Source organism: Notamacropus eugenii, chromosome 3 (assembly GCF_028372415.1).
Source record: "Notamacropus eugenii isolate mMacEug1 chromosome 3, mMacEug1.pri_v2, whole genome shotgun sequence".
NCBI lineage: Eukaryota > Metazoa > Chordata > Mammalia > Diprotodontia > Macropodidae > Notamacropus > Notamacropus eugenii.
In genome coordinates, this window is record NC_092874.1 from 50,212,995 (window position 1) to 50,236,876 (window position 23,882).

General features: G+C 38.8%; 1 protein-coding gene and 1 long non-coding RNA gene across 5 annotated transcripts in view; one reads left to right on the forward strand and one right to left on the reverse strand.

Annotated features, from left to right (window-relative positions):
* LOC140530919 (uncharacterized) overlaps nucleotides 1-23,882 on the forward strand; it is a 949,813-nt gene that overhangs the window by 716,461 nt on the left and 209,470 nt on the right. The gene's annotated exons all lie outside the window — the stretch shown is intronic.
* The window catches only part of LOC140531017 (A-kinase anchor protein 9-like), a 92,767-nt gene that overhangs the window by 10,878 nt on the left and 58,007 nt on the right, over nucleotides 1-23,882 (reverse strand). The window contains exons 12-15 of the mRNA XM_072650219.1: nucleotides 23,759-23,859; nucleotides 21,359-21,555; nucleotides 17,819-18,045; nucleotides 4,322-4,472 (exon numbers count right to left, since the gene is read on the reverse strand). Of these exons, the coding sequence (XP_072506320.1) occupies nucleotides 4,322-4,472; nucleotides 17,819-18,045; nucleotides 21,359-21,555; nucleotides 23,759-23,859 (676 nt within the window). The remainder of the gene's footprint in view (nucleotides 1-4,321; nucleotides 4,473-17,818; nucleotides 18,046-21,358; nucleotides 21,556-23,758; nucleotides 23,860-23,882) is intronic.

A 23,882-nucleotide genomic window follows, 5' to 3' on the forward strand; every position in this document is an offset into this window, starting at 1 on the left:
AGGGAAAATGGAGGACTTGGACCAGTCTGAAATCTGAGATTTGCAGTTCAGTATCAACATGTGATTATCAGCTACAATTTATAGATGAGGAAACTGTCTTGCAGCTGTAGGGCTCGAACTGAAGTCCTGACTCCAAGTCATTCATTCACTTGTTCATTTAACCAGGGTTGGTTTTTTTTAATAAGTTTTCTTAGTGTCTTTTGTTTCTATGCCACAAGCATTCAATCATTTTTAGAAATACCATTCCCTTCTGAAACTCCCAACCTTATGGAACTGAACACTCTTTTATACAAAGAAAAACAGTTAAGCAAAAGCAACTGCTAACCATCGCTACATCTGATAATGTGGGTTTCAATCAGCCCTTGCCTCCCTACCAAGAAGAAGGAAGTATGTTTCATTCTACTCAGAAGTTTTTTTAATAATGCAAAATTAATTCTTCTTTTGGTTTACACTGTGGTAGTCAGTGTACATGTTATCCTTCTTGCTTTCCTTCTCTCATTCTGTATTCCTTCACACACATCTCAGATTACTCAGTTTCTCATGTGTCTAATTTCTTATTGCACAATCCAATGCCACCATATTCAGACTGTAAAGGGCTTTAGACACCAAGCAGAACAATCAACATTCTATCCTAGAGGATTCAGTTTTGTTTTTTTTTTTGAGCAGAGATCTATGTTTTGGAAATATAACTCTACCATCTATGGAAGATCAATGGAAGAGAAGAGAGGTGATGAACAGATGTGAGTAAAGAGAAGGCACTGGATGTGAGGATGTGAAGGCTTATCTGGTAAGACCTGTCATCTATGATTTGATAGGAGAGGATGGAGTTACAACCAAAGGTGTTATTTGAATTATTATTCAGTGGGCACAGTAGTACATGAAAAAGTGACCTGACGCAGTATTACAAAATAGCAAAATGAGAAGAATATTTGCACAGTTCCTTGGACAGAAAAGAATTTCAGAGGCAAAAACAACGTAGTATATACAATAGAAAGAACACCGAATTTAAGAGCCAGAAAGCCCAGGTACAAATTATAGTTTCAATATTTATTGGAAGTGTGACCAAGGTCAAATGACTTTACCTTGCTAAGAATATTTCCACACCTACAAAATAGGGATTAACAATTTATTTATGTACTGTGTGGGAAGAAAGGAAGGAGGAGGGGCAGAGACAGAACCGTATTAATTCCTCTCTCGATATGAAATGTTCCTGGGAAAATGACTATTTTCTCTCTGTGGCCCTTCCCTGTGTCTCTTCTCCACCCATGTATCGATCTCTAATAATGAACATACTGGTAGGGTCGTTCAGTGGTTTGAGAGTCAGAGTGCCTGAGTTCATTCACAGGCAGATACTGGATCTGTCTAGCCCTGGATTATTCATGTTAAACTCTTGGAGTCACAGTTTCCTTGTCTTCAAATGTTGCCAGGCCTAGAGGCCTGTGTGGGCTACCCGAGTCTTCTTACCTCACCTCCGAGGTCTTCGGTTGGCCAAAACCGGATGCTCATATGAGAGAAAGGACGTTCCAGAGTCGAACAAGGGTTGAGCTTTATTTCAGGGTCTCGGTTACAAGTGCAGGGGGGTCTTCCTTAGGAGGAAGAGGGGGAGATTTCCTAAGGAGGCTAAGATCTTAAGGGATTGGAAGTAGAAGTACAAGCGGGGAGAGAGGGGGAGGGGAGAGAGGAAAGAAGAGAAGCGGAGCCTACTGTCCTCTTGGCTCCTCACGTGCTAAGAGAGCTTTCAGGCTTCCTCAATCCTACTTAACCTTCAGCCGCATAGTTTGCTTCTGAATACCATGCTGTTAGATAACAATAGTGTGCCCAGATCCGGGACAATCTCGAGGGCGGGGAGATCTCTCTCCCATCACGTTTCTCACGGGAAGAGGCGGAATTACTCGAGATAGCTCGGTTCACCTCGATTCCCAGCCGTTTCCTGGGGGGGTCTCGTGAGAGCTCTAAGATTTAGAAGCTCCCACCTTTACCCGCCCGAGACTGTCCACACGGAATTGAGCTTCCAATCCCAACAAAATGTCAATACTTCAGTGGAGTTTCTGTCACATTAAAGAGGAGCTCCATCCAATGGTTTGGATTGTGCATAGCCTCTAGGGCATCTACCAGCATGCAGGGGCCTTCCTCTGACACTGTAGGCATTGCTGTCCAATGACAGATGCAGCTTTTGCTTCTGTGCCTGTCCTGGTGATGTGTTATAGAATCTTCATGCCCCAAATGCCTCTCTTGTGCTGCCCCTTTGGAGTAACCCGCAATTTTATTTCTTAGCCTGTGATGTTCCATGCTCCACAGCCAAATAGAATCAGCAGAAAAATATGGGTGTTAAAAAGATGGACTTTTGTTTCAAAGAGAACACTGGGAGTTATGGAAAGGAAATCCAATCTACTACTCAATTCTAGGGCCAGTTTACTGTCCAACTGCAACATATGACCTAGCCATATGTCCTTCAGGACTACCTCTCTGAGCTGTGCGTCCAACTGTATAAAAGAGCCAGACAAGAGTACTACATTTATTTGCTTTGTCCTGATTGGACAGTGAGTCAGCCTGAAGACCTTCTCTGGGTAGACTTGGTCTCATCCAGTTACTTATTCTTCACATAGCACACTAGGAGCCAAAAATGGTGACTCCACTCTCACTAAAAGAGAAATTAGTTTGTTAGAGATATCTTGACAGATCTTTCCATTTATTGTCATTGTCCTCCTGGTTTCATCTTTGACGATTCTTGAGATAACTGTGGAATGATCCATAAAATTTTACAAACGAGCTTATCCTAACTGGTCTAGGTCTTGCCCACCCTATTTCTCCATGTGTTAAGAAGATCAACTCTTTGTTGGCTTTAAGCTCTTTAGATTCCTCACTGTGGCAACTGATTTATACTGGTTAAGCTTCCTTGGAAAATTGTGAAAACACCTAAAAAAGGACCTGCTCTCTCTCCACATAGAGGAGATCATATCAGACAAGTGTCATTCAGATTTTACTTAAAGACTAAGTGAATGTGCATCTACTACTCCCGAGACAGCTCTTTTCACTTACGGATAGCTCTATCACTAAATTATTCTCTAAATCAGCAGTTCTTAAATTGTGTGCCATGGAATTCCAAGGCACCACAGCAAACTCACAGGGAACACCACACAAACCACTAGTTCAAAGTAGATTGCACTACAATTCTCTCTCTCCATGATGTTCTCAAATGTCTGAGATGGGGTTCTATTCACTTGTACTTTCAGCAATGCCAACAACTTCTTGAACCTCCTTTATGAGATCCTATTGTTTCAAGTTGGATTTTCAGTGCATAAAAAGCTGTGATAAAAAGCAAGCACCTTAAGAAAATCATTGTGGAACACAAAATGAAAATGGTAGTGTCCAATCTGATTCCAAGGTTTAAGAAGTAATTCAGAGCCCAACAGGTGCAGACATCTCATTAGTAATTGTGGCTTTTTAAGGATAGATGAAAAATATATTTTCTTCAATTTCTGTATATTATTTTTTCAAATGGCCACTACATTATTGGGATGTAAATACTTATTAAGTTGTTTGGACCTAATTACTTAATAACCAGAACTGTAAGATATATTTTTTGGCCTAGGATGCCATAAAAAAGTTACTTATACAATAAGGTGCCATGAACTGAGAACATTTAAAAACCTCTGTCTTCCATCAAGCTAAAATTAACATGTACACAACTTCCACCCACTGATGCACATTCTGGCCAATGGACCAGAATAAATAAATAATAGGTCATGAAGGTACTGAAATAAATATTCAAATTAAAATTTATAAATTATAATTTATAGGATTTTATATAATATATTTATACATATACATTATAAATTATAATTTATAAATTAAAATTTATCTTTGACCATATAAAATGTGGATATTTATAGTATTCATTAACACTGTTTTGCTTAAACAACGAGATGCACAGCTAACATATCTGGGGAAAAGATTTTATAGAATGAAATGAGGCCATTTTATTAATACAAGTTAAAGATTTAATTAATAAGTCTTGTATTTTTAGAAACACCTCTGCAAACCAGAAGGAGATAAAATTCTAGCTTCATGCTTTAGGAAAAACTTCTCAACTTTGGTCATAAGCATTTAATAATCATAAAAAAATGTCACATCACATGAATTCATAACAACGTTTCATAAAACCTAACTGTTTACAGTTTTCCATAATTTCATTTAATTTACATTTTACTCCTCATCCATTTAGGAGAGTGAGCTAAACAATAACTGGTGAGCAAAGCCAAGCCTCCCAGTGTGTGCATCACACTACGTGTCAACACCCCCAAACCTCTCTAGAACTCACATTCTGTTCTGCCCAGTTCTGAGTCCAGATGCTCCCTGGCTTTCTGCTCTTCACTGACTGGCTCTTGGAATTTCAGAAATTTTGAGGTCTTCTTGTTCCGCCTGAAAGACTCGCACACCAACTCTGTCTGTGTGACTTTGGCGTGTTCAAGCTAAATTAGGAGAAAAGTTGCGCTGATGAGGAATTCATTGCATAACAAGTAAACTGAGGAAATTAAATGCATGCTTGCCTCTCAGAGGCAAAAGTTAGAATTCATGCTTAAAAATAAAGTGAAGAACAGCCTTACTCTATTTTTTTATTATAATTTATATGGAATGAATCCCAGGATAATTTGGTATGAATTAAAAGGAGATATCAATAAAAAAAGGCAAGCCTAAGAAATTTGCATTAATCAGTCAAATCAGTCTTTTATTTAAATCCTTTCAATGAATGTTATTTATTATTAGCATGTAGAAATTACAGGGACCCTGTTCTGTGCTGTCTTCTCTCATCAGAGTGTGTGATCCTTGAGGACATGTACTTGTATTCCCACTGCTTAACATAATACTTAGTGTATAGTAAACACAGTAAATAAATGCTCCATCTGTATGTTTTATGACACTGAATTTATATAATTGGTCTGCTTGGTGGGAACAGAGAGGGGATTATACTTGTAACTCAGAGAAACTGTGTTGACACACTAGACCAACTCAATTGCATATAGTTACATATAGTTACAAAGCTAAGTTTAAGTTCAGATTCAAAATCAGGTCTTCTGACTTCAAGTCCAATATGTTTTTTTTTTTTAACAACTGACATAATTGTTTAATCAGCTTCTCCACTACAGATAGAGTGATTTCACACATACAGTGCTGGCACCATGGAAGTCAGAATCTAGGTACACAAGGGTTTGAATGTCACCAAGGTGGAAAACTTTAGAGCTGTACCCCAAGGCCCATCCAGGCTTTGGTTTCCCTCCTAAACCAACTCCAGCGAATTCCTGGAACAACAGTCCCGTCAGGCATTCCAGACAAAGCAAATGCCCCATTAGGAAAAACTCAATGGCCTAGCATACTAAGGGTCTGGCTTGTTAAATGGCTCTTCAAAAACAAAGAGATAAATAGACAGGAAGGCAACAAATACCCAGACACCCAACATGCAAGTAAGGAAACCTCCAAGAATAACAGTTTGACACTTAAGAAATCACATCCAAGTTTGATCCAAGTAACTGGTTTTCTTCCCAATGATCAAAAAAGGTTAACTCTGCAGTTTTTCCCACACCTTTTTTCTTTACAGACTTTCACAACTTGGGAAAATGAATCAGTATGAGATCTACTCTGGAGTGTTAGCTTAGATAGGGAGGCCTGTGCCTTACCCTCCTCTCAAGGAACACCACAATACACTTCCACTAGCAACAGAGAATGCTTTGGTCTTGGTAGTTCAGCAACTAGAACAACAAAGAAACACATGGCTCCTATTTGCTTTCAAATCACAATCTCTCCATTCTCTAGTTTATGCCACTCCATTACAAAGTGGTGGAGAACAGTGGATAATAAAAGCAGGATCTAAATCAAGGACCCTCGTATTCACACAGAAAAAGGTAGAACATTCAGCCTTACCTCCTTTTCCACTATGGGAAAACAAACAGTAGGATCGAATGGCTCTGAAACAGATTGGGGGAGAAGCAAATTTTGTTTGGATAAAAGCTCCAAATGTGAGCCCATATGAGCTGGGGGCCAGGCTACCTCCTCAGGGGAGTGAGTTCTCAGCTACTTGTACTATCTTTGGCAAAAGCATAAGACATGCTCCAGTACACCCAACAGGAACAGGTAGTACTTGCTGGGTGGCTAGGTGGAGCTCACCAGTATTCAGACAAGTTTAATATATTAATGGACTATAACTTGTTTATTTTTCAGTTGGTAAAGAAGGAAAAAATCAGCTCATTTCAGTTCCTTATTAATTTGTCTTGAAAAAAATAAAACCATGCTAACCTTCAGCTAAATAGTTTTGTCCTTAAAAGATGCATACAATCTATCTATACTATGTGGTGCTGTGTCCTTTATCTTCGTCTACTTGGGACACTTCTAGGAAATGTTAGCCCAGATTATAATTGCCCAAATGTGGGCAAACTACCAGAGCAAAACCCAGTAGCTGCACCAGAGCTACTGCAATTTGGAGACCAAGGAGCCTCTCTCGAGCTATAAGGTTCCAAGTTTGCTTATTTGCTTGCTTGCCCTGATAATACTCTTTATGAATATTTAAATAACATTGATTGATTTCACCTATTTCTGTGACTTTTGCTTCTAATTTACGTTGCGTTTGCTTAGAAAGCAGTTAAAAATTCAAACCAGCTAAGCCACAAGATTTTTGTTTATTTGTTTCTTTTCAATTTTACAGAATAAGTCAAGAGAATACAAACTTGATACACATGCTTTAAAATAACTCTGGTTATAACTACACTTAGGTTTTATATTAAATCAGATTTTGGCTAAAAAAATAAGTAAGCCTTACTAAATCCAATATGACACTATAAAATTACCAATAACGAATTAATTTTCCCATTTGAAATACAAAGTTTTACTTATAGCCAAACTAATTTGCTGTAATAGGTATTTAATAAAATAAAAACAGAGCAGAAGGTAGTGTGATATGGTACAAACGCCATTTAGCTTGAAGTCACAGGTCACTTAAAATCCATGCAATTTTGGGAAAGTTCCTTAACTTCTCGGACCCTCAACTGTCCTAATATATAAAGTGATGGAGTTGGGGAGGGTGACCTCTAAGTTGCCCTCCAGCTTTCTTGCTATCTTCCTTTTGTCCTATAAAGTCATAAAATCTTTTCTTAAAGAAGCAATATTTCAGTTTATGAGAACTGTGTGATATGATACACTTTAGTTGAAATGATTTACTACTACTTTGCATAATAATATCAAATCTTAAACATTTTCACCTAAATATTTTAAAAAAATACTTAGTGAATTTGTGAATTACTACTGAACTTTAAATGAGCGTTTTCAATATCCCTGATAAAATTCACTGTCACTTTAATATGTTACTGGAAGGATAATAAAAGTTTTGAAAGCCACCTGGCTTGGGTGGTTAACATTTGTTAAATATTAGCTAAGTATATTATAGTTTAAGCCCTGAACTTCACAAGAACGTGGTTTATGTCACATTAAAGAACATGGAGGGGTGATCAAAATATCTATTTTAGCAGTAATGAACTTAAGGCAAAAATACTAAATATATAGTATTACTTATGAGAAATACTTACTGTATAATGATGTTACATTTCCTGTAAAGAAAGCACAATATTTTCTCACAGTGGTATATTAAGTATTTTTAAAATAGAAAAGGTTCCACATAGAATTTTTTTCTAATTAATCTTATTAGATAAAATAATTAAATATCTAATTAGATAAAATTATTAAAATTTCTTTATTTAAAGATAATCTAATTAAGACATTTTCAATAAATGCACTGAAGGAAGCCAAAAGGGGTGGCATAAACAAATGGAACAGCTCTACTACTACACTATTAAATTTGATACATTTATTTCTTAAGAAAACACAATTGTACATAAATTCATAGTTTCGTATACAAGCTTATTTCTTTTTGGTATACTGAAAAGTTTGTTGAAGATTAAGTTCAAAATTTAAATAAAATTTAATTTAAAAAATACACCCCTTGACTCCTGTTATCATTTCATAGACTGAACAACTTTTTCTAAGGCCAACCACAGTAAACTTCTCCAGAAAGTGCCTAGTAGGTCACTTGAACTGGAGAACAGTTACACCAGTCTATTTTTCCTCAGATTCAGAGCACACTCATGCATTAGGTCACTGAAAGTCACCCAAACCTAATTCACCTAAAGCTGAATGGCAATGATATAAACGAAAAACCAAAACAAACTCAGAATCACCAAGGAATAATTTCAGTACTTACTGAGTATGGTGGGGTAGGCAAGCAGATTTTAGAAATGAGCTTTACTATATGCCCATTTCTTTTATTACTAAAATGAAAAATAGAAGTGTTAACAACGATTGAATTATTTTCATCCAGCTGTTCACTGAGAGGAAATGGATCTGGTAAAGGCACTCGCGATTCAACCTCATACATGTCTTCATCCTGCTCTTCCAACCACAAACCACTGAGGGTATCTGAGGCCCAGTAAGTTCTATAGGAATCCATTCTAGAGACGGAGTCACTGATGATCTGTTTGACTGACTAAGCAGGTTGGCTACCTACGGTTGATTAAAGAGGGTTTCTCTCCGAGATTCTGAAGATAAACACCAGGACAGCATCAAAAAAGTCTCCTTGTCACTGTCTTAGGCAGTGAATCTTCGACAATTAATGAACGCACCTGAGCAATTGAAAGGTCCAACATAACCTCACTTTTCAAAAACTAGATGAGTGCCATTCTTCTCACAAGTGATAAAATCCTTGAAAAGCCAAAGAACGAGACCAGAAGCAGCTAGTCAGCAAAGCAATAAATATTGGCACCAACCCTGTAAGGTGCAAAAAGCAAGAGACGCAAGCACAACTTGGCAGGGAAAGTCAACATTTGAAATCTCCATAGAAGCAAAGGACGAGAAGTGTAGCTCATCTTGGTTCTGGCTGCTTGACTTGGTTCAAAAGGAAAAGCTCTTCTGAATTGTTACTCAAATAGGCCATGGGGCTATGCAAAAGAATTCTAGTCAATGTTCCCTCAGGAAAAGTTCAAGGCAGAGGGAGTGGTTTTAATGTCCTTACCTCTAGGTGAACTGGAAGGTGGAATCTGAATTACTACGCCCACAAAGAAGCCAGCCTAACAGGATCCAAGGACCACGTCAGAGCTTTGCAAAAGGTGTTTACACAAGTTTGTGTTTGTAAAATAATCTGGTCATTTTTCTCTACGTTAAAAAGCTAAAAAACATATACACTGAATTCATGGGACCATTTTATCAAAGAGCTTATTCAAAGCCTGTAGCATGCCCATTATTTAATTTGGGGAAATTTTACTGACATTCTACCTCACATTTCACTGGCAAACAAGATCCATCCCCTTGAGCAGTTAGTTGATAAAAGTAAATGGCTCAACCATAAACCATTTTCATATTCAAACATATATAGACTAAGATTTGTTCACCAAATTCACATTTGTTCACTAAGATTTGTTTTAAAAACGAAGGTGCACAGTGCACCCAGCTGCTGAAGTGAATCCAGTTTGTGCACTCTGTGAAACAGCGCATAACGACACAACAGGTGTGAACCAGTGTAATTAGGGGCTCTAAAATGAATACTGACTCTAGCAAGCCACTTTCAATTTTTTAAAAAGTACATTAAAAATTAAATGATATCTTCAATGTGAAAAGAGTTTAGATTAAACAAAAGACATTCTTGAAGTATCTTCTCTAAGGCAACTATCAAATTATCTTGAACTTGACAATTCTTTCTCACATACAATAAGCATTAGTCAGGCAAGCAGATGGCTCTAATAAAATTCAATACCACTTACAAATTCCATTAATGGGTATCTTTGTTTTATTAGATGTTGAATAAGCAATGAAAATCCCCAAATACCTCAAGGAGAGTTTTTTTGGTAGTGGAAGGAGATTTTTAATTGGAGTGGGGTATCTGACCCAGAGTCTAAAGGCAGATGACCTTCAACTTCTTCAAGTGAGTCTGTGGTTCTCAACATGGCCTGCTGTGGAATTTGTCTGGATTAAAATCTGTTGCATGGACAGAGAATTAATTTTGCCATTCCCAATGCTTGTCAACTGGTTTTTTAGCAAAACAACATCTAGATGCTACAGTTATTAGTGAATCTTCTTAAAACTGTTCAATGTTATCAAATAAGTGAAATTATTTCTTGGTGGATCAGACAGATATATGGCTGAAAAAGCACACCTTTTCATAGGACCATTACAGATGGTACTCTCCAGTCAAAAGACTGGAAACGGCATTCATTGGAGAACAGGACTGATTATACAGTTAAAGCTGGGAAGAGCTACGTAGCTCATGTAGTTAGCTCAGGTTACAGATGAGGAAACTGAGGCCCAGAGAGGTGAAGGCTTCCTAGGTGGACAGCAGCAGAGCTGAGATACGTCCAACATTCTTCCCACTTTTTTGAGCTGCCTCTGTGATTGGTTTTCTCTGACTGTTACACTATTCAGAAGCTAGCCCTGCTCTTCCTGTTCTTTGTGAAAATAAGTGCAGAAATGCAAACCCCTTCTTATTGATTAACATTTCCTCTGTGACTTGTTATTTAGCCACCTTGACTACCCTGAATGCAACCAGGAATCAGCAAATCAGCAAACTAGGTACAAGTCAAAATAGATGCTACAGAGGACGTACATTAAAGCTCATGTACTTTAGGATCTTAGAGAAGAGCATTTTTATGATGATATATATGACAAAGCAGGCTTGGTTCACTGGTTTTCAAACCCATAGAAGCATTAAATCAATTAATTAATAAGCATTTATTAGGTTACTATTATATACTCTGTGCTAGGTGCCAGGCCTTCAGATGTCAAGAATAAAACAATCCCTGACCTCAAGGAGCTTATAGAAGCAGGAAACTGAAATGAATGTATTTATATTTGAAACTCTGTTTCAGGCACACATAATGCTGATGGCAATTAAAAGTATTAGGTAACCTTATAAAGCGAAAGAGAATGCTTAGAGGCAATGAAAAGCACAGAAGCACCTACGCTACCTTGAATTTCACAAATTTATATCTGTGCTGTGTGTATTTTTGCATATATTTATTATCTCATATAAGCTCAATGCAAAGGCACACAGTAGGCACTTAAGAAATACTTGATTAACTTTGAATCAAACAAGGCTCAAGTTTGTTAAGTACATTCTATTTAAACAGTAAGGGGTATGTATAAAACACATTAAAATATAAAACACAACAAACTGCAGTGAGAGAGGATGACTGGATTCTTGGGGTTTTCACGTGGCTGATGTTCTACTAACCTTCCAAACTGGTTAACTGTAAGGCCAAATCCTGCACACAGAGCACAACCAAAACTCTGACTAATGCTCACCAGAGTGGGAGGAGGACCATACAAACTTTCTGTTTGCTATAATTCTATCTAAGCTTTTCAAAAAGAAAACAACTCAATAGCTGATCATTATGTAGCTGACTCATTTTCAGAAATACCCTCCCTTCTGAGAAAACAAAACTGTTGACTATTTTGATGGGTCACATGACATTTTTCTCAGATGTGGAATCAGTAAAACTCTAAAGACTTTATCAGATAATTAAGGAAACATTCTGTAGGAGTAAACAGCTCATTCATTAATTTCTCCAGGCCCTAAGGACATCACTTGGAAGATTATCATCTTTGGTCCTAAAATTCTGAAAAGCATCTGTGGGTGGAAAACTACTCCTGTAAAGTAAGTAGCTACCTGTAGTTCATTCAGTTTGTGAAAGCTGCATCCAAAGCTTACCACCAAAAAAGATCACCTTTCAAGGAAGAGTAACACTCTATATTAAAAAAAAAAAACCCAGCTTCTTAAAAAGATACTTTTCTGCTAGTGTGAGGGAAGTCTTTACTGTATGCTAATTACATAGCCTCTGATTTACTGTTTGCAAATAGGCCTGACCCTATAATTAGCTAGTCTGGGCAAAATCCAGCAGGACTATATTATAATAGCTAATTATGACATGGAGCTGGATACAAAACAACTACATATAATAAAAGTCATTAGCCTCTAAGATGTATATTAATTCTCTATCTTGATACTCATGTTATAATCATCATCTTTCTTCTTAAAGTAAAAACTCATTCGTTAACTCATCCAGTGAAAGAAAGACATACCTATCAAACCCTGGAACAGCACAGACACTTGCACAGGGTATCCCAAAAGTCTCTGTGCTGTTTTCATATGCTTTATAAAAAATGCTTTAGTAGCTTAAAACAATACAGCATATAATATAACGTGTTAGCGTACGGTTGGTTGGTAGGTTGGTTGTCATCCTTTGTTCTCAAAGTGGACCAAAATGACATCACCATGATAAACTCAGGTTTCAGTGTCTGACTGTGGCTGATCAGACCAGTCCAAGCTCAGAATGCTCTACCACAGGTTGGGCACAGATAGTCCGGGTGAACATTTGGGGTAGATACTCCAAATGTGTGCCTCCTGAGTTTACTTTGTGCTGTCTCAATTCTCCTTCGCTCATACAGTACACCACCCTTTCTGATGTGGGCACTCCATGCTGAGCGGTCCTGTGTCAGTGTTTCCTATGTTGCACAGTCAAATCCAAAGTTCTTGAAAGAGACCTTGAGGGTGTCCTTGTATTGCTTCTTCTGACCATCATGTGATCACCTGCCCCGTGCGAGTTCTCCATAAAATAATCTTTTAGGCAAGCACACATTTTTCATTCGAACAACGTGGCCAGCCCATCAGCGTTGTACTGTCTGAAGCATAGTCTGAATGCTTGGCAGTTCAGTTCAAGCAAGGACTTCAATGTTGTCTGGTACCGTATCCTGCCAGGTGATTCTCAGAATTTTCCTAAGACAGTTCAAATGGAAGTCATTCAGTTTCCTGGCATGGTGCTTGTAGACCGTCCATGTCTCACAGGCATATAGCAATGAGGTCAGCACAATGGCTCTGTAGACCTTCAGTTTGGTAGTCAATCTAATACCTCTTCTCTCCCAAACTTTTTGTCTGAGCTTCCCAAACACTGAGCTAGCTTTGGCAATGCATGGATCAATTTCATTGTCAATGTGTACATCCCTGAAAAGTACACCACTAAGGTAAGTGAACTTATCCACAGCATTCAAAACTTCTCCATTTGTTGTAATCGATGGTTCCACCTAGGGATGGTGTGCTGGTGGCTAAGGGAGCACCTGTGTTTTCTTGGTGTTAATTACTAGGCCAAAATGAGCACAGGCAGTAGAGAATTGATCCATACTTTGTTGCATCTTAGTTTCAGAGGCTGCACTGAGTGCACAATCATCTGCAGACAGAAAATCATGCACCAACACTTCCTCCACTTTGGTCTTGGTTTGTAGCCTTTTCAAATGGAAGAGCTTACCATCAGTATGGCAGTTGACCTTGATGCCGTGTTCTTCCTCACTGAAAACATTTGTCAGCATGGCTGAAAACATCATGCTAAAAAGCATGGGAGTAAGCACATAGCCCTGTTTCACTCCCTTGGTGACTGCGAAGGCATGAGAGCTTTGTCCATTATCCAGAACCCAGGCAAACATGCCACTATGAAACTGACGTGCAATATTGATGAACTTCTCCAGGCAACCAAATTTTAACATGATTTTCCATAAGCCCTCATGACTAACAGTGTCAAAGGCTTTGGTCAGATCCACAAACGTTGTGTACAGACCTCTGTTCTGCTCCTGACATTTCTCCTGGAGTTGTCAGGCAGCAAACACCATATCGACTGTTTCTCAGTCCTTTCTGAAGCCACACTGACTCTCAGATAGATGACCATCTTCCAGGTGAAGGATCAGCCTATTAAGGAGGGCTCTTGCAAGAATCTTGCCAGCAATGACTAAGAGAGAGACACCTCTGTGATTGTTGGAGGACAATCTATTCCCTTTACCTTTATAAAGATGGACAATGGAGGCATCCTTGAACTCCTGGGGGATAACTTCCTTTTGCCATATAACCTAGAAAATTTCAAAAAGCTTTTGCATGAGCAATGGTCCCCCTACCTTATAGATCTCACCTGGAATAGAATGAGCACCAGGTGCTGTGCCACAAAAAGGAGCCTAATGGCCCTCAAAACCTCTTCTTCAGTTGCAAGTTCAGCTAAGGAGGGATTTTCAACCTAAGGTAAACAGTCAATGGACTCAGCACTGATTGATGATGTTCTGTTGAGAACACAATGGAAGTGTTCAGCCCATCTCTCTAGGATCATGTCCTTATCACTAATCAATATGAGTCCATCAGCACTGAGCAGTTGTGATACACCATAGGTTTTTGGTCCATACATAGCTTTCAGGGAATCATAAAAGCACTTTGGATTTTATGCTGATAGTAGAGTATATAATATAATGCATAGTATATAGTATTGAATACTTTAATATTATATGCATGTGTTTTGGGCCAAGAGTGTAGGGAGAGGAGGGACTGAGAGAGGCTTAAGGACGGATGGAGAGGTATGGAAAAACCACTGTGGTAAATGGGATAGTAAGTTAATTAGGAAAGTATAAAAGAATCGGCCTTGTAGCAACACAGGGCCCAGATGAATTTAGGTAATTAATCTGTAGTGGACCAAGGTAGCATGGTTTCATGATTTTCTCCAGCTTTGTTCAGTAGCACATGCATAGAAAAGAAGGCAGTGGATGGTAGAGGCGATAAAAGGCTGAAGCTTGGCAGGCCAAGTCTAGTGACTTGTGAAGGGGGCAAGAAGACAGTGAAGAGTTGAACTGATTCACTAAAGAGTCAAGATGGGGAAGGGAGGAGAGCATAGCTCCTACAGGGATGAAGGCCAGGGACTGGAGGTCACAGTATGGTCAAAGAAAAAGATTTGGGGTTAGAGGGGAGAAATGGACTGAAGACAGATTATGATCAGATAAAGAAATGTCAGAATTCATGAACACGGAAGTGGAACCTTTGTGGGTGATGACAAGTTCAGGAGTTTGACCCTTTGGTATGGCTCAGGTGGGGTGGAGAAGTAGGTCATGAGACATGAGTAAGTTGAGGAACTGTGAAGTTGGGGGATTGGAGTATCACTATATATGTTCAAGTCCCCAAGTATAAAGGCAAGACTTGAGGAAAAAAGACGATGAGTCAGACACTGAACTCAGTTAGGAAGAAGGGGAATATCTTGGACATTGGTTGATCACAGTGACTAGAATTCTGATTTGGTGATGTTTCTGGACTGAATGCACCACAAAGGAGCAGAGGTGACTGAGTGACGGTGGTAAAGACAGAACCAAGGCGTACTCCCAACTTCCCTCCCTCTACCAGAGAGTGAAAGGGCAGCCAGGGATGCTGTCATCAAGGAGGTATCTTCTCTCAGTGAAAAGTAGAAGCTGGAAGGGGTGAGAGAGAAAAATATCTAAGAGGAAAGGAAGTCTGCTGCCTATGGAGCAGGCCTTCTAGAGGGAACTGGGAAAGAGACAGAACATCCTGGTGGAACACTGCATGCCAGTGTGGACCTTCCCTCTTTTCATGTGAATAACTTCATCTTATGCACAATACTCTCCTTCAGCGAAATCAAGGGAGTTTATAACCTTGATTGTTCGTGTATTAGAACGTCTCTTTTCCAATAACACAGCTATTATTATAAATAAAAAGTCTCATGCGCAGTAAGGAACAGCGATAGTCTGTCTTCACGCTCTCCACACTCTGCTAAATACAAGCTCTACACAGTACGAACGTTCCCTGCAAAGTGCCTTTAACTCTATTCACATTTTGAGATATATCTCTGAGTCTAGAAAAAGACCATAAGACTTCCATTTCCAGGTTTCTTTGTGAATATGAGTTCAGCACCTAACGAAAGAGCACCTCAGAATGGTTCCTGGTTGTTCAGAGATATCGTGAAAAAAACAAAGTCAAAGTGAAATATTCTATTACAAAGAAACCAGATTAAAATATATGATGAAGGCAAAAAAACCCCATTCATTTAGGCTGTTGATTTGTGTTGCTTTAACTACCAAATATATGCATCAAGTTCAAGATCATTTTAATTACTGATTATCTTGGAAGTGCAGCTGAATAAATCAGAAGCTATCATAACTATTTCACATCTTCCTAAGAATTCAAAACAGATTCCGAGATGAACTATATTTAGGTTATAGTAATATCTGGGGAAATTCCAGAGTCTTTACAATATCTTGAGGATGCAGTTGAAACATTCAGATTCAGTCATGACACTTCCAATCTAACCTGAACAGCTACTTTAGCCTTACTGGACCTGGCAGACACTTTCCTGGGAAACCCAAAAACTTCATTTAGATGAACAGTGAAAAAGGTTAATATTATGTGAACAACCTCTATAGGAATATTTAATGGTTTACTCTGTAATCTTTACATCAAACTGAGTACAACCATTCAGAAAGCCAAAGAATTCTGGAGGTAGAAGAAACCTTAAAGAAATATATTCATAAATTGAGTACAGACAGTTCTCATTTTACATAAGTAGACTGTTCTGCAAACCTCTATGTAAAGACATTTTTATGTGATGTGAATTTGCCTGCAGAGGTGAGGAAAGGAGAGAGGGAAGCAGGAAGGTGGCCACATACTAAAGGAAGAAGGGGGCTGGCACACTGTGCAAAGACGTGCAGGGGCCAGGGACAAAAAGTAAAAGCAGGAGGAGGAACACGTGAGGGCCTGGTTGATATTCAGACAAACAACACACAGAGGGCAGACATGTGACGGCCAGACACGGATGCAGACAGGAGAGGATGGGTGACATGTGTGGGGCAGGGACAGGCATGAAGTATTCAAGCTCAAACAGATGGAAGACAGAGATGCAGGGCCCGGACACATGAGTAGGTGGGAGCAGTGGGGCAAAGCTCTATCTTGCCAAGCCCCATTCAGTGGTGGTGGTAGCATCTCCAGGCATCTGTTCTGCCTTCACTCAGAGGATTTTTCTTTTTAAAAAGGTTTTTTTTGGGGGGAGTGGGAGGTCTCCAAGAGCTGAGCTAAGGGGAAGGAGCTGAGAGACAGAAACAGAGACAGATAGAGAGAAACAGAGAAATAGAGAGAGACAGAGAGAGAGAGAAAGCGACCAAGCATGGTACTGTATAGCAAAATTAACATACATTTCTTCTGAAATGCAAAGTTCTTTCAGAATTCGAATTTGTACAATAAAAATTTACATAAAAAGCCTGAACTATCTGCCTATCTATGCCAGGCAGGCAGTAGCATTCTGTAAATGCATGCCATCTATTGTAGAATTTTCATTAGTTGATAAATAGTCTGAAATAATTTTTAAGTTGTTGGTTACTCTGAATCCATGGTTCTACTGACAGTGATCTCTTGGATGCAGAAACTTCCCCGACCAATGCAGATCAGCAACTTCTCTGCAGCTTGTTGGATGAAGAGAGTTTCTTAGGTCACTGGGAGGTTCAGTGACTCTCCCAGGGTGACACAGCTAGGATGTGCTCAGGGGGCCTGAACCCCAGTCTTCTGTGGTTCAAGGCCAGCTCTCTTACAGTCTCCTACAGTCCATCACACCATTTCTTAATTAAGGAGGTTGGAGAGTCAGTGTGGAGGAGCAAATGGCCAGGCTTGGAGTCAGGAAAAGCTGATTTCCAGTCCTGTTTCTGACGCATCTTGGCTGTGTGACCTTGGGCAACCCTCTTAACCCTGCGATGCTTTAGGCCATTCCCTAAGACTTTAAGATGAAGAGAAAGAATCCATGTGATCTGCACTGATTGAAGGTATTGCCTAGACCAGTAAAATCAGAGGTTGGGCAACCCTGCTCAGAATCCTAGTGCTCCTTCATTCCTTTGGAGGAGGCTTGTGGATTCAGGATGCCATCTCTTCCAGGCAGTTTAAACCGGAGCCTACTAGAGCCTCAAGAGGCATTCAACACATAACAAGTCTTACCTGACTATTTGGTCCTTTTACGGCTTCGAGAAGTTTTTCAACTACAGCCTGCAGCCGACAGCTAACATTTAAGATTAGTTCTTCACTTTCAAGATTGATTTTAGCTCCAGAAAGTTTGCATTGTAGAAGGTGCTGACACAGCTCTTTTTTCTCCTCGGTGATTTCTGATGATGTGCCAGGGGCATTACTTGGTGTGCCACTTCCGCAGCAAGAGACTAGGGGCTCTTCTGTAAGAAGAATAAGGTACTATCATGAAATTCACATTTAGAAACTACGACACATTTTGAAAATTAAACAAGATATTAAATTACAAAGTCCATTTATGAAAATAACTATGTGGTCATTTGGGGCAGTGCACCACAGTGCACAGAGCACCAGGCCTGGAGTCAGGAAGACTAATCTTCCTGAGTTCAAACCTGGCTAGCTGTGTGATCCTAGACAAGTCATTTCACTCTGTTTGCCTCAGTTTCCTCATCTGTAAAATGAGCCGGAGAAGGAAAGGGCAAACCACTCCTGTACCTTTGGCGGGAAAATCCCAAATGGGATCATGAAGAGTCAGACGTGACTGAAAACGACTGAACAACAACAGGCAGTAATTATATTACTGTTATACATTCATAATCATATGAATATATACCTTTCACAATTGTAATGCCATCAAACAAATTAGGACATATTTAACAAATTTATATCTGATTGGACACATTTCACAATAAAAAAAATGTAATGCTACTTTTCTGCTCAACAGCTAGCAAAGAAAAGGGTAAAAGAGAGAGCAATAGAAGCTTCGTAGAAAAAAAGTTTGGATTATTTAGGATTTTTGACGTTTTCTCCTTGTCTTGCTTTTGATTGTTTCACTGGGTATATCCACTTTTTCAGGTGGGAACTGAAAAAGAAACTATTTAAACTCAGACACATTTTATACTTGCTGATTTGTTAAAAGGTTCAGTTAATGTACTAAACTGTAACAAAAACAGAATTTCTAATATAACTCAATTTAATTCATCTATACTATTCCTGTTTCCTAGATAATATAAGTTGATTCTATGTATTCAAAATTTATAAAGCATGTGTGTGCCTTCTATGAAGGAAAACTAGAGTGTAGTGCACCCATTCCTGCCACTTGTGAGAATTACGTCACACAGCATTCGTGACAGACTGAAATATGGGGAACAGCTGGAGCTCAGGGGGAAGAACCAGAAAAGAATATATCTATCTGATCTCTCTTCCTCATGACAGTCCTGCACAGTCTCAATAGTGAACATGGCAGAGCAGAGACAAGAAGATCAGGATTCAAATCCTTCCCTTCATTGGCTAGGTGATCACAGACAAGTCACTGTGCTTCCTAACTGTCCTTTTCAAATATGAGTGCACCCAAAGACTCACTCTTGGGTCCCTTTCTCTTTCTCTACTCCCCATGACTTCATCCACTTAATTATCATCTTGATGCTGATGACCCACAGAGCATAACAAGTCATGTAAAAAGACAGATGAGAAGGGGTTTCATTAACCCAATTAAGAACCTAAAAAATGTCCTATCTAAAATTCAATATTCAAAACAATCTGGTACTGGTGGATCAGTGTAACAGGTTAGGTACGCAGTACACTGTAGTAAATGACCATAGTAATCTAGCATAGAAGATCCCAAGTTTTTGGGACCAAAAACTCATTATTTAACAAAAACTGCTGGAAAAATCAGAAAGCATTTGGCAGAAACTAGGTATAGATTAACATCTCACACCACATACCAAGATAAGGTCAATATGGGTACATGATTTACACATAAAAGGAGAGCATGGAATAGTTTATCCCTCAGATCTAAGGATAAGGGAAGAATTTAGAACCAAAAACATTTAAAAAAAACAACAGCTAACCGATGAAAATTTTGAACATACACTTCATCCTCCTCAGAGGAGTTCCATTAAAAATACTACGGTCTAAAGCAGAAGGTTTTCTTAAAGGATGAGATGTGCTGATGAAAAAAACTCCGGTCCAGAGAGGTTCAGGGACCTGTCAGACCAGTCACTTGATGCTCCACCAGGTGTAAGTGGCAGAATCAGAGTTTGAGCCCTCTATTCCACATCTAATACTCTTTGTACCATACCACAATACTATGATGCCTCCCTCATGTCAGTCCTCTGCTCAAGAACACTTCCCTATCATCTCTAGAACAAGATATAAAAGCCTTGATGTGGCTCTTAAAATTCTTCACAATTCAGCTCTCCCGTGCCTTTCCAGGCTTATTTCACAACTTGCCTCCTTCACAAATCCTTGCTCTAGCCAGATGGGTCCCTCTGCTATTGCCTGTATCCAGTCTTCTGTAACCAGACTCTCTGCTCTGGTCCAGGTTGGTTCTCTCGCTGAAAAGTGCAACATTCTTTCCTTGACTCTGAGGATCTTTAGCTTTTTTCCATGTCTACTCAGGTACTAGTTGAGAAACAATTCTTCCTAATTTCCTTTATTGGTAATGCTTTTTTCCTTTCCCAAATTACCTCCTATTTGCTTATCTATTTATATGTTATATCCCTTAGTAGAATATAAGCTCCTTGGTAAAATGAATTGAACCTCAACAATGAAAGAGTAGAAAAAAAGGAAAGATGTTATTTCTGCAGAGCTGGACGATAATTAGTGGATATGTTCAAAACAGACCTGGGGATTAATTGAATTAGACTGATGTGTGTAGAGAACATATACTGGGCACTCATAAAAAGGAGTGGACAAAAATAATACTTTAAGGAAATGTTGAAATAGAACTTAAAATTAAATGTGAGAACCTATAGATGAAAATAGTCATGGCTTTCTTCATGTGGCCATAAGGGGCAGCTGTCCTCCACGCTAAACTAAGGTATACAGCCATTTTCTTTCTACCTCCTCCAGAATCCAATCTTTCCCTGTCCTCTGACTCTTACAGCTTTGCCCATCCTTACAAAACACGGACATGGGGAAAGAGAAGAATCAGAGGCCAGAAAGCAAAGATAAAAATGTGAGATGGGCTTGTATAACTTCTAGAACTACTGCTGGTGCATTAGCCAAAGTTAGTCTCACGCTCTGGCATAGGACTCTTTCCTCTTAAATATCCTTCTCACCTTTGAACAACCTTATGTTTATATAGGGGTTTTCTTCTGGGAGCCTTGAAACCTTAATTTTTATTTCTTTACAGCTTCTCAAATTATGACGCATTTCAGGAGGATGCTGATGGTATGTACGTGTTCTGGGCAGGGAGGTGGATATTTTCTGTCACTGGTTGAGAATTTGGTCACACAGCGACTTCTCTTGTTCAGGTGTCTTCCTGACCTTCCAGGAAGTGTATTGTTGGAGGCACCCTACAGAGCAGCACTCTGATCGAGACTAAGCGCTAACTCTGAAATACTGTGAAGAATGTATTTAGAAGAACAGCCCCTCAGGTTGATTTCGGGGCCTTTTGTGTTGGCAGGTGCTTTGATAGCTTCCCAATGCAGACTTTGTACTGCTTTTCACCTCAGAGATACTTAACAGATGTTTATCAATGAAAATGACAGCAAGATTCTCAAGAACTGGTACCTTCTTTACAGATGTAGTACTGCACTCTTCCTTCCGTCTCTGTCTCCCAAAGGACGTTGGCTGGTGATGTGACTCTATAAGATGGATCCAAAACACCAAGAACGTCAGGGCCAGCTGTTTCCTCAACAGCTGCTATGGTCTTTACAACTTGTAAAAGGATCTTTACAAGTCGGTTGTTAGCTTCCTGGAGAGGATTTCTATACATGTAAATAAAGATTAATTAGATTATTTGACACGTCATGAAGTGTCATATACATAAAGTGCAGTATATAAGGAAATATTCATTAATTTTCAGAGTATAAACCAGTATGACTGACAACACTGTCATTTTTAGTGAAGCCTTTGGATGTTTGTATTTTTTAATTAATTTATTAAAATGTCTATTTTAATTGATTCTTTTAACTAAGTGATTTGGGTCAATTAAATATAATATTTCGAGATGCACAAACTCTGAAACAAATGAAGGGACTTTACAATTCGTAGGCCTGCCAGCCCACAAAGAACACTTTACGGGGACCTGTCTAAAAAGCAGGCTCCCCTTCCACATTCTTTCTGTGCTGCTCTAGGGGTGATAGTCCAGATTTCCAAACACTGCAAGCTCCAGCTCTGCAGAGGCCAGATCAAGATGGTCAGAACTGAGTGGAGGTAGTAGGACAGGAGAGGCCGCATCCAAAAACACAAAGCACAGATGCAATGAATGTCAGGAAACTTAACTGAGAAATCTTTTAATAATCCAATACCTGACTGCTTCTAACAGCTAAATTCAGCAGAGACACTCCAGTGTCTCTCCTTACATTGTATTTATATTTTTATATGCACACCTATGGAGGTTAATGGACAGAATTTCTGGGTGGACAGTATGTCTCTGAAACTAATTTCTTTTCATAGCTTCATACTGTAGGAGTGGACTACTAAGAATAAATGACACATCAGGCATGTGGCGTTTTCAGAGTGATAGAAAATTTTCCTTCCGTTTCTGTTAAAGAAATAGTGATTATGCTGTTTGTACACGTTAAGTCACATTCTCTGACTATGTTATTATTATTCATTCGCATACATTAACACTGAAAAATTAAAATCAAGATCACTTAAAAAAGAATTTTCATTTTGTTTTACTTATTTTTTCCAAACTTCTTTACTACCAACACAAGAGGGGTAAATTTCCCCCATTAGAAAAATTATTTATTTCTAAAGGTTCCTTAAGAATAAACAAAAGTAACTGCCTTTATGTACAGCTAGAAAAACAAAACCATCAAAACTACTTATTACCCAAATTTATACAAATATTCTACATTTAGTAACCAAGTCTACTGATTAGAGAAGAAATATAAAATAAATCATGTTATTTTATATTTCTATGGAAATTTTAGTTTTCGTACACTGATACACTGTTCTTGTCTGAGCTCCACACTGATTGTGTGCCACGCTGAGGATCCAATGGGGGAGCCAAAATCTTAGGGGCCAAATGCCTCCATGCAAGCTGAGGAAAGGGATTAGGAGGATTTGAGAGGGGAGGCAATTACGGGAGTCAGGAAGGGAGAAAAAATGAAGTTAGTAGACATTAACTGCAGTTTGAAATCATATAATTTACGCTCATTTGAATAACAATAGATTTAAATGTAATTTAAAAATTCTTAAGTAACACAGACATGGTTTATATTTTGTACTGATGTTATAAAATGTAATCACTCATTCACAATATTTATATAAATAGGTGAAATAAGAAAAGTTTTTGACATTTGGCTCATTTTTTTTAATGTACTGGTACATGAATTAAACATGTTTGTATGTTGTGCTAAAATGAACTGACTAAAAGGAAGAAATCTTAAGAAAGAATTACACAATGTTTTGAGTATGAAAAACAGAAAGGAACTATTCTGTGATGCATCTCTCTATATATTAAATAATGAAATGTTCTGTGATGAATCACTACAATTGTATTCCTGTGGTAGTGAAATGATATATAAAGCTGTAAAAGTGAGACAAGAGAAATTCTAAGCAATCAGAAGGCCAAAAAAGGGATGGTTTTAGGATCACTAGCAAGGTCTTTCAAAGTCATCTATCTGGGACAATTCCTTAATTTTTCAAATGAGGAAACTGAAATCTAGTCTCTTGCCCATGGGCACAAAAGTCGTAAGGACCGGAAGCAACTTCTCTGACTCCAAATCGAGTATTCTGCAAGGCTGCTTGTCAGTTTCAGTTTGTCTAACACAACTTGGAGAAGACCTGGCACTACTCTTCATACGTATTGATAGCTTTGCTGCAGAAGGGGCATGTTGTTTCTCAGACAAAATATAAAAGATCAACCACGCAATAGTGCTACCACTAAATGGTTTAATGTAAACAAAATAACCGTTCAAAAATAATCAAAGTATAAAACTACACACACGTCTTCCGTACCTGTCTTTAGTGACGCTGTCAGGAGACACAGCTGGACCACACTCTTTCAGTTTCTCTGGACACAGCTGTACTTCTTCCACTCCTTGTTTCTCACTTCCATCCTGCATTAGTTTTTGTAAAGGGA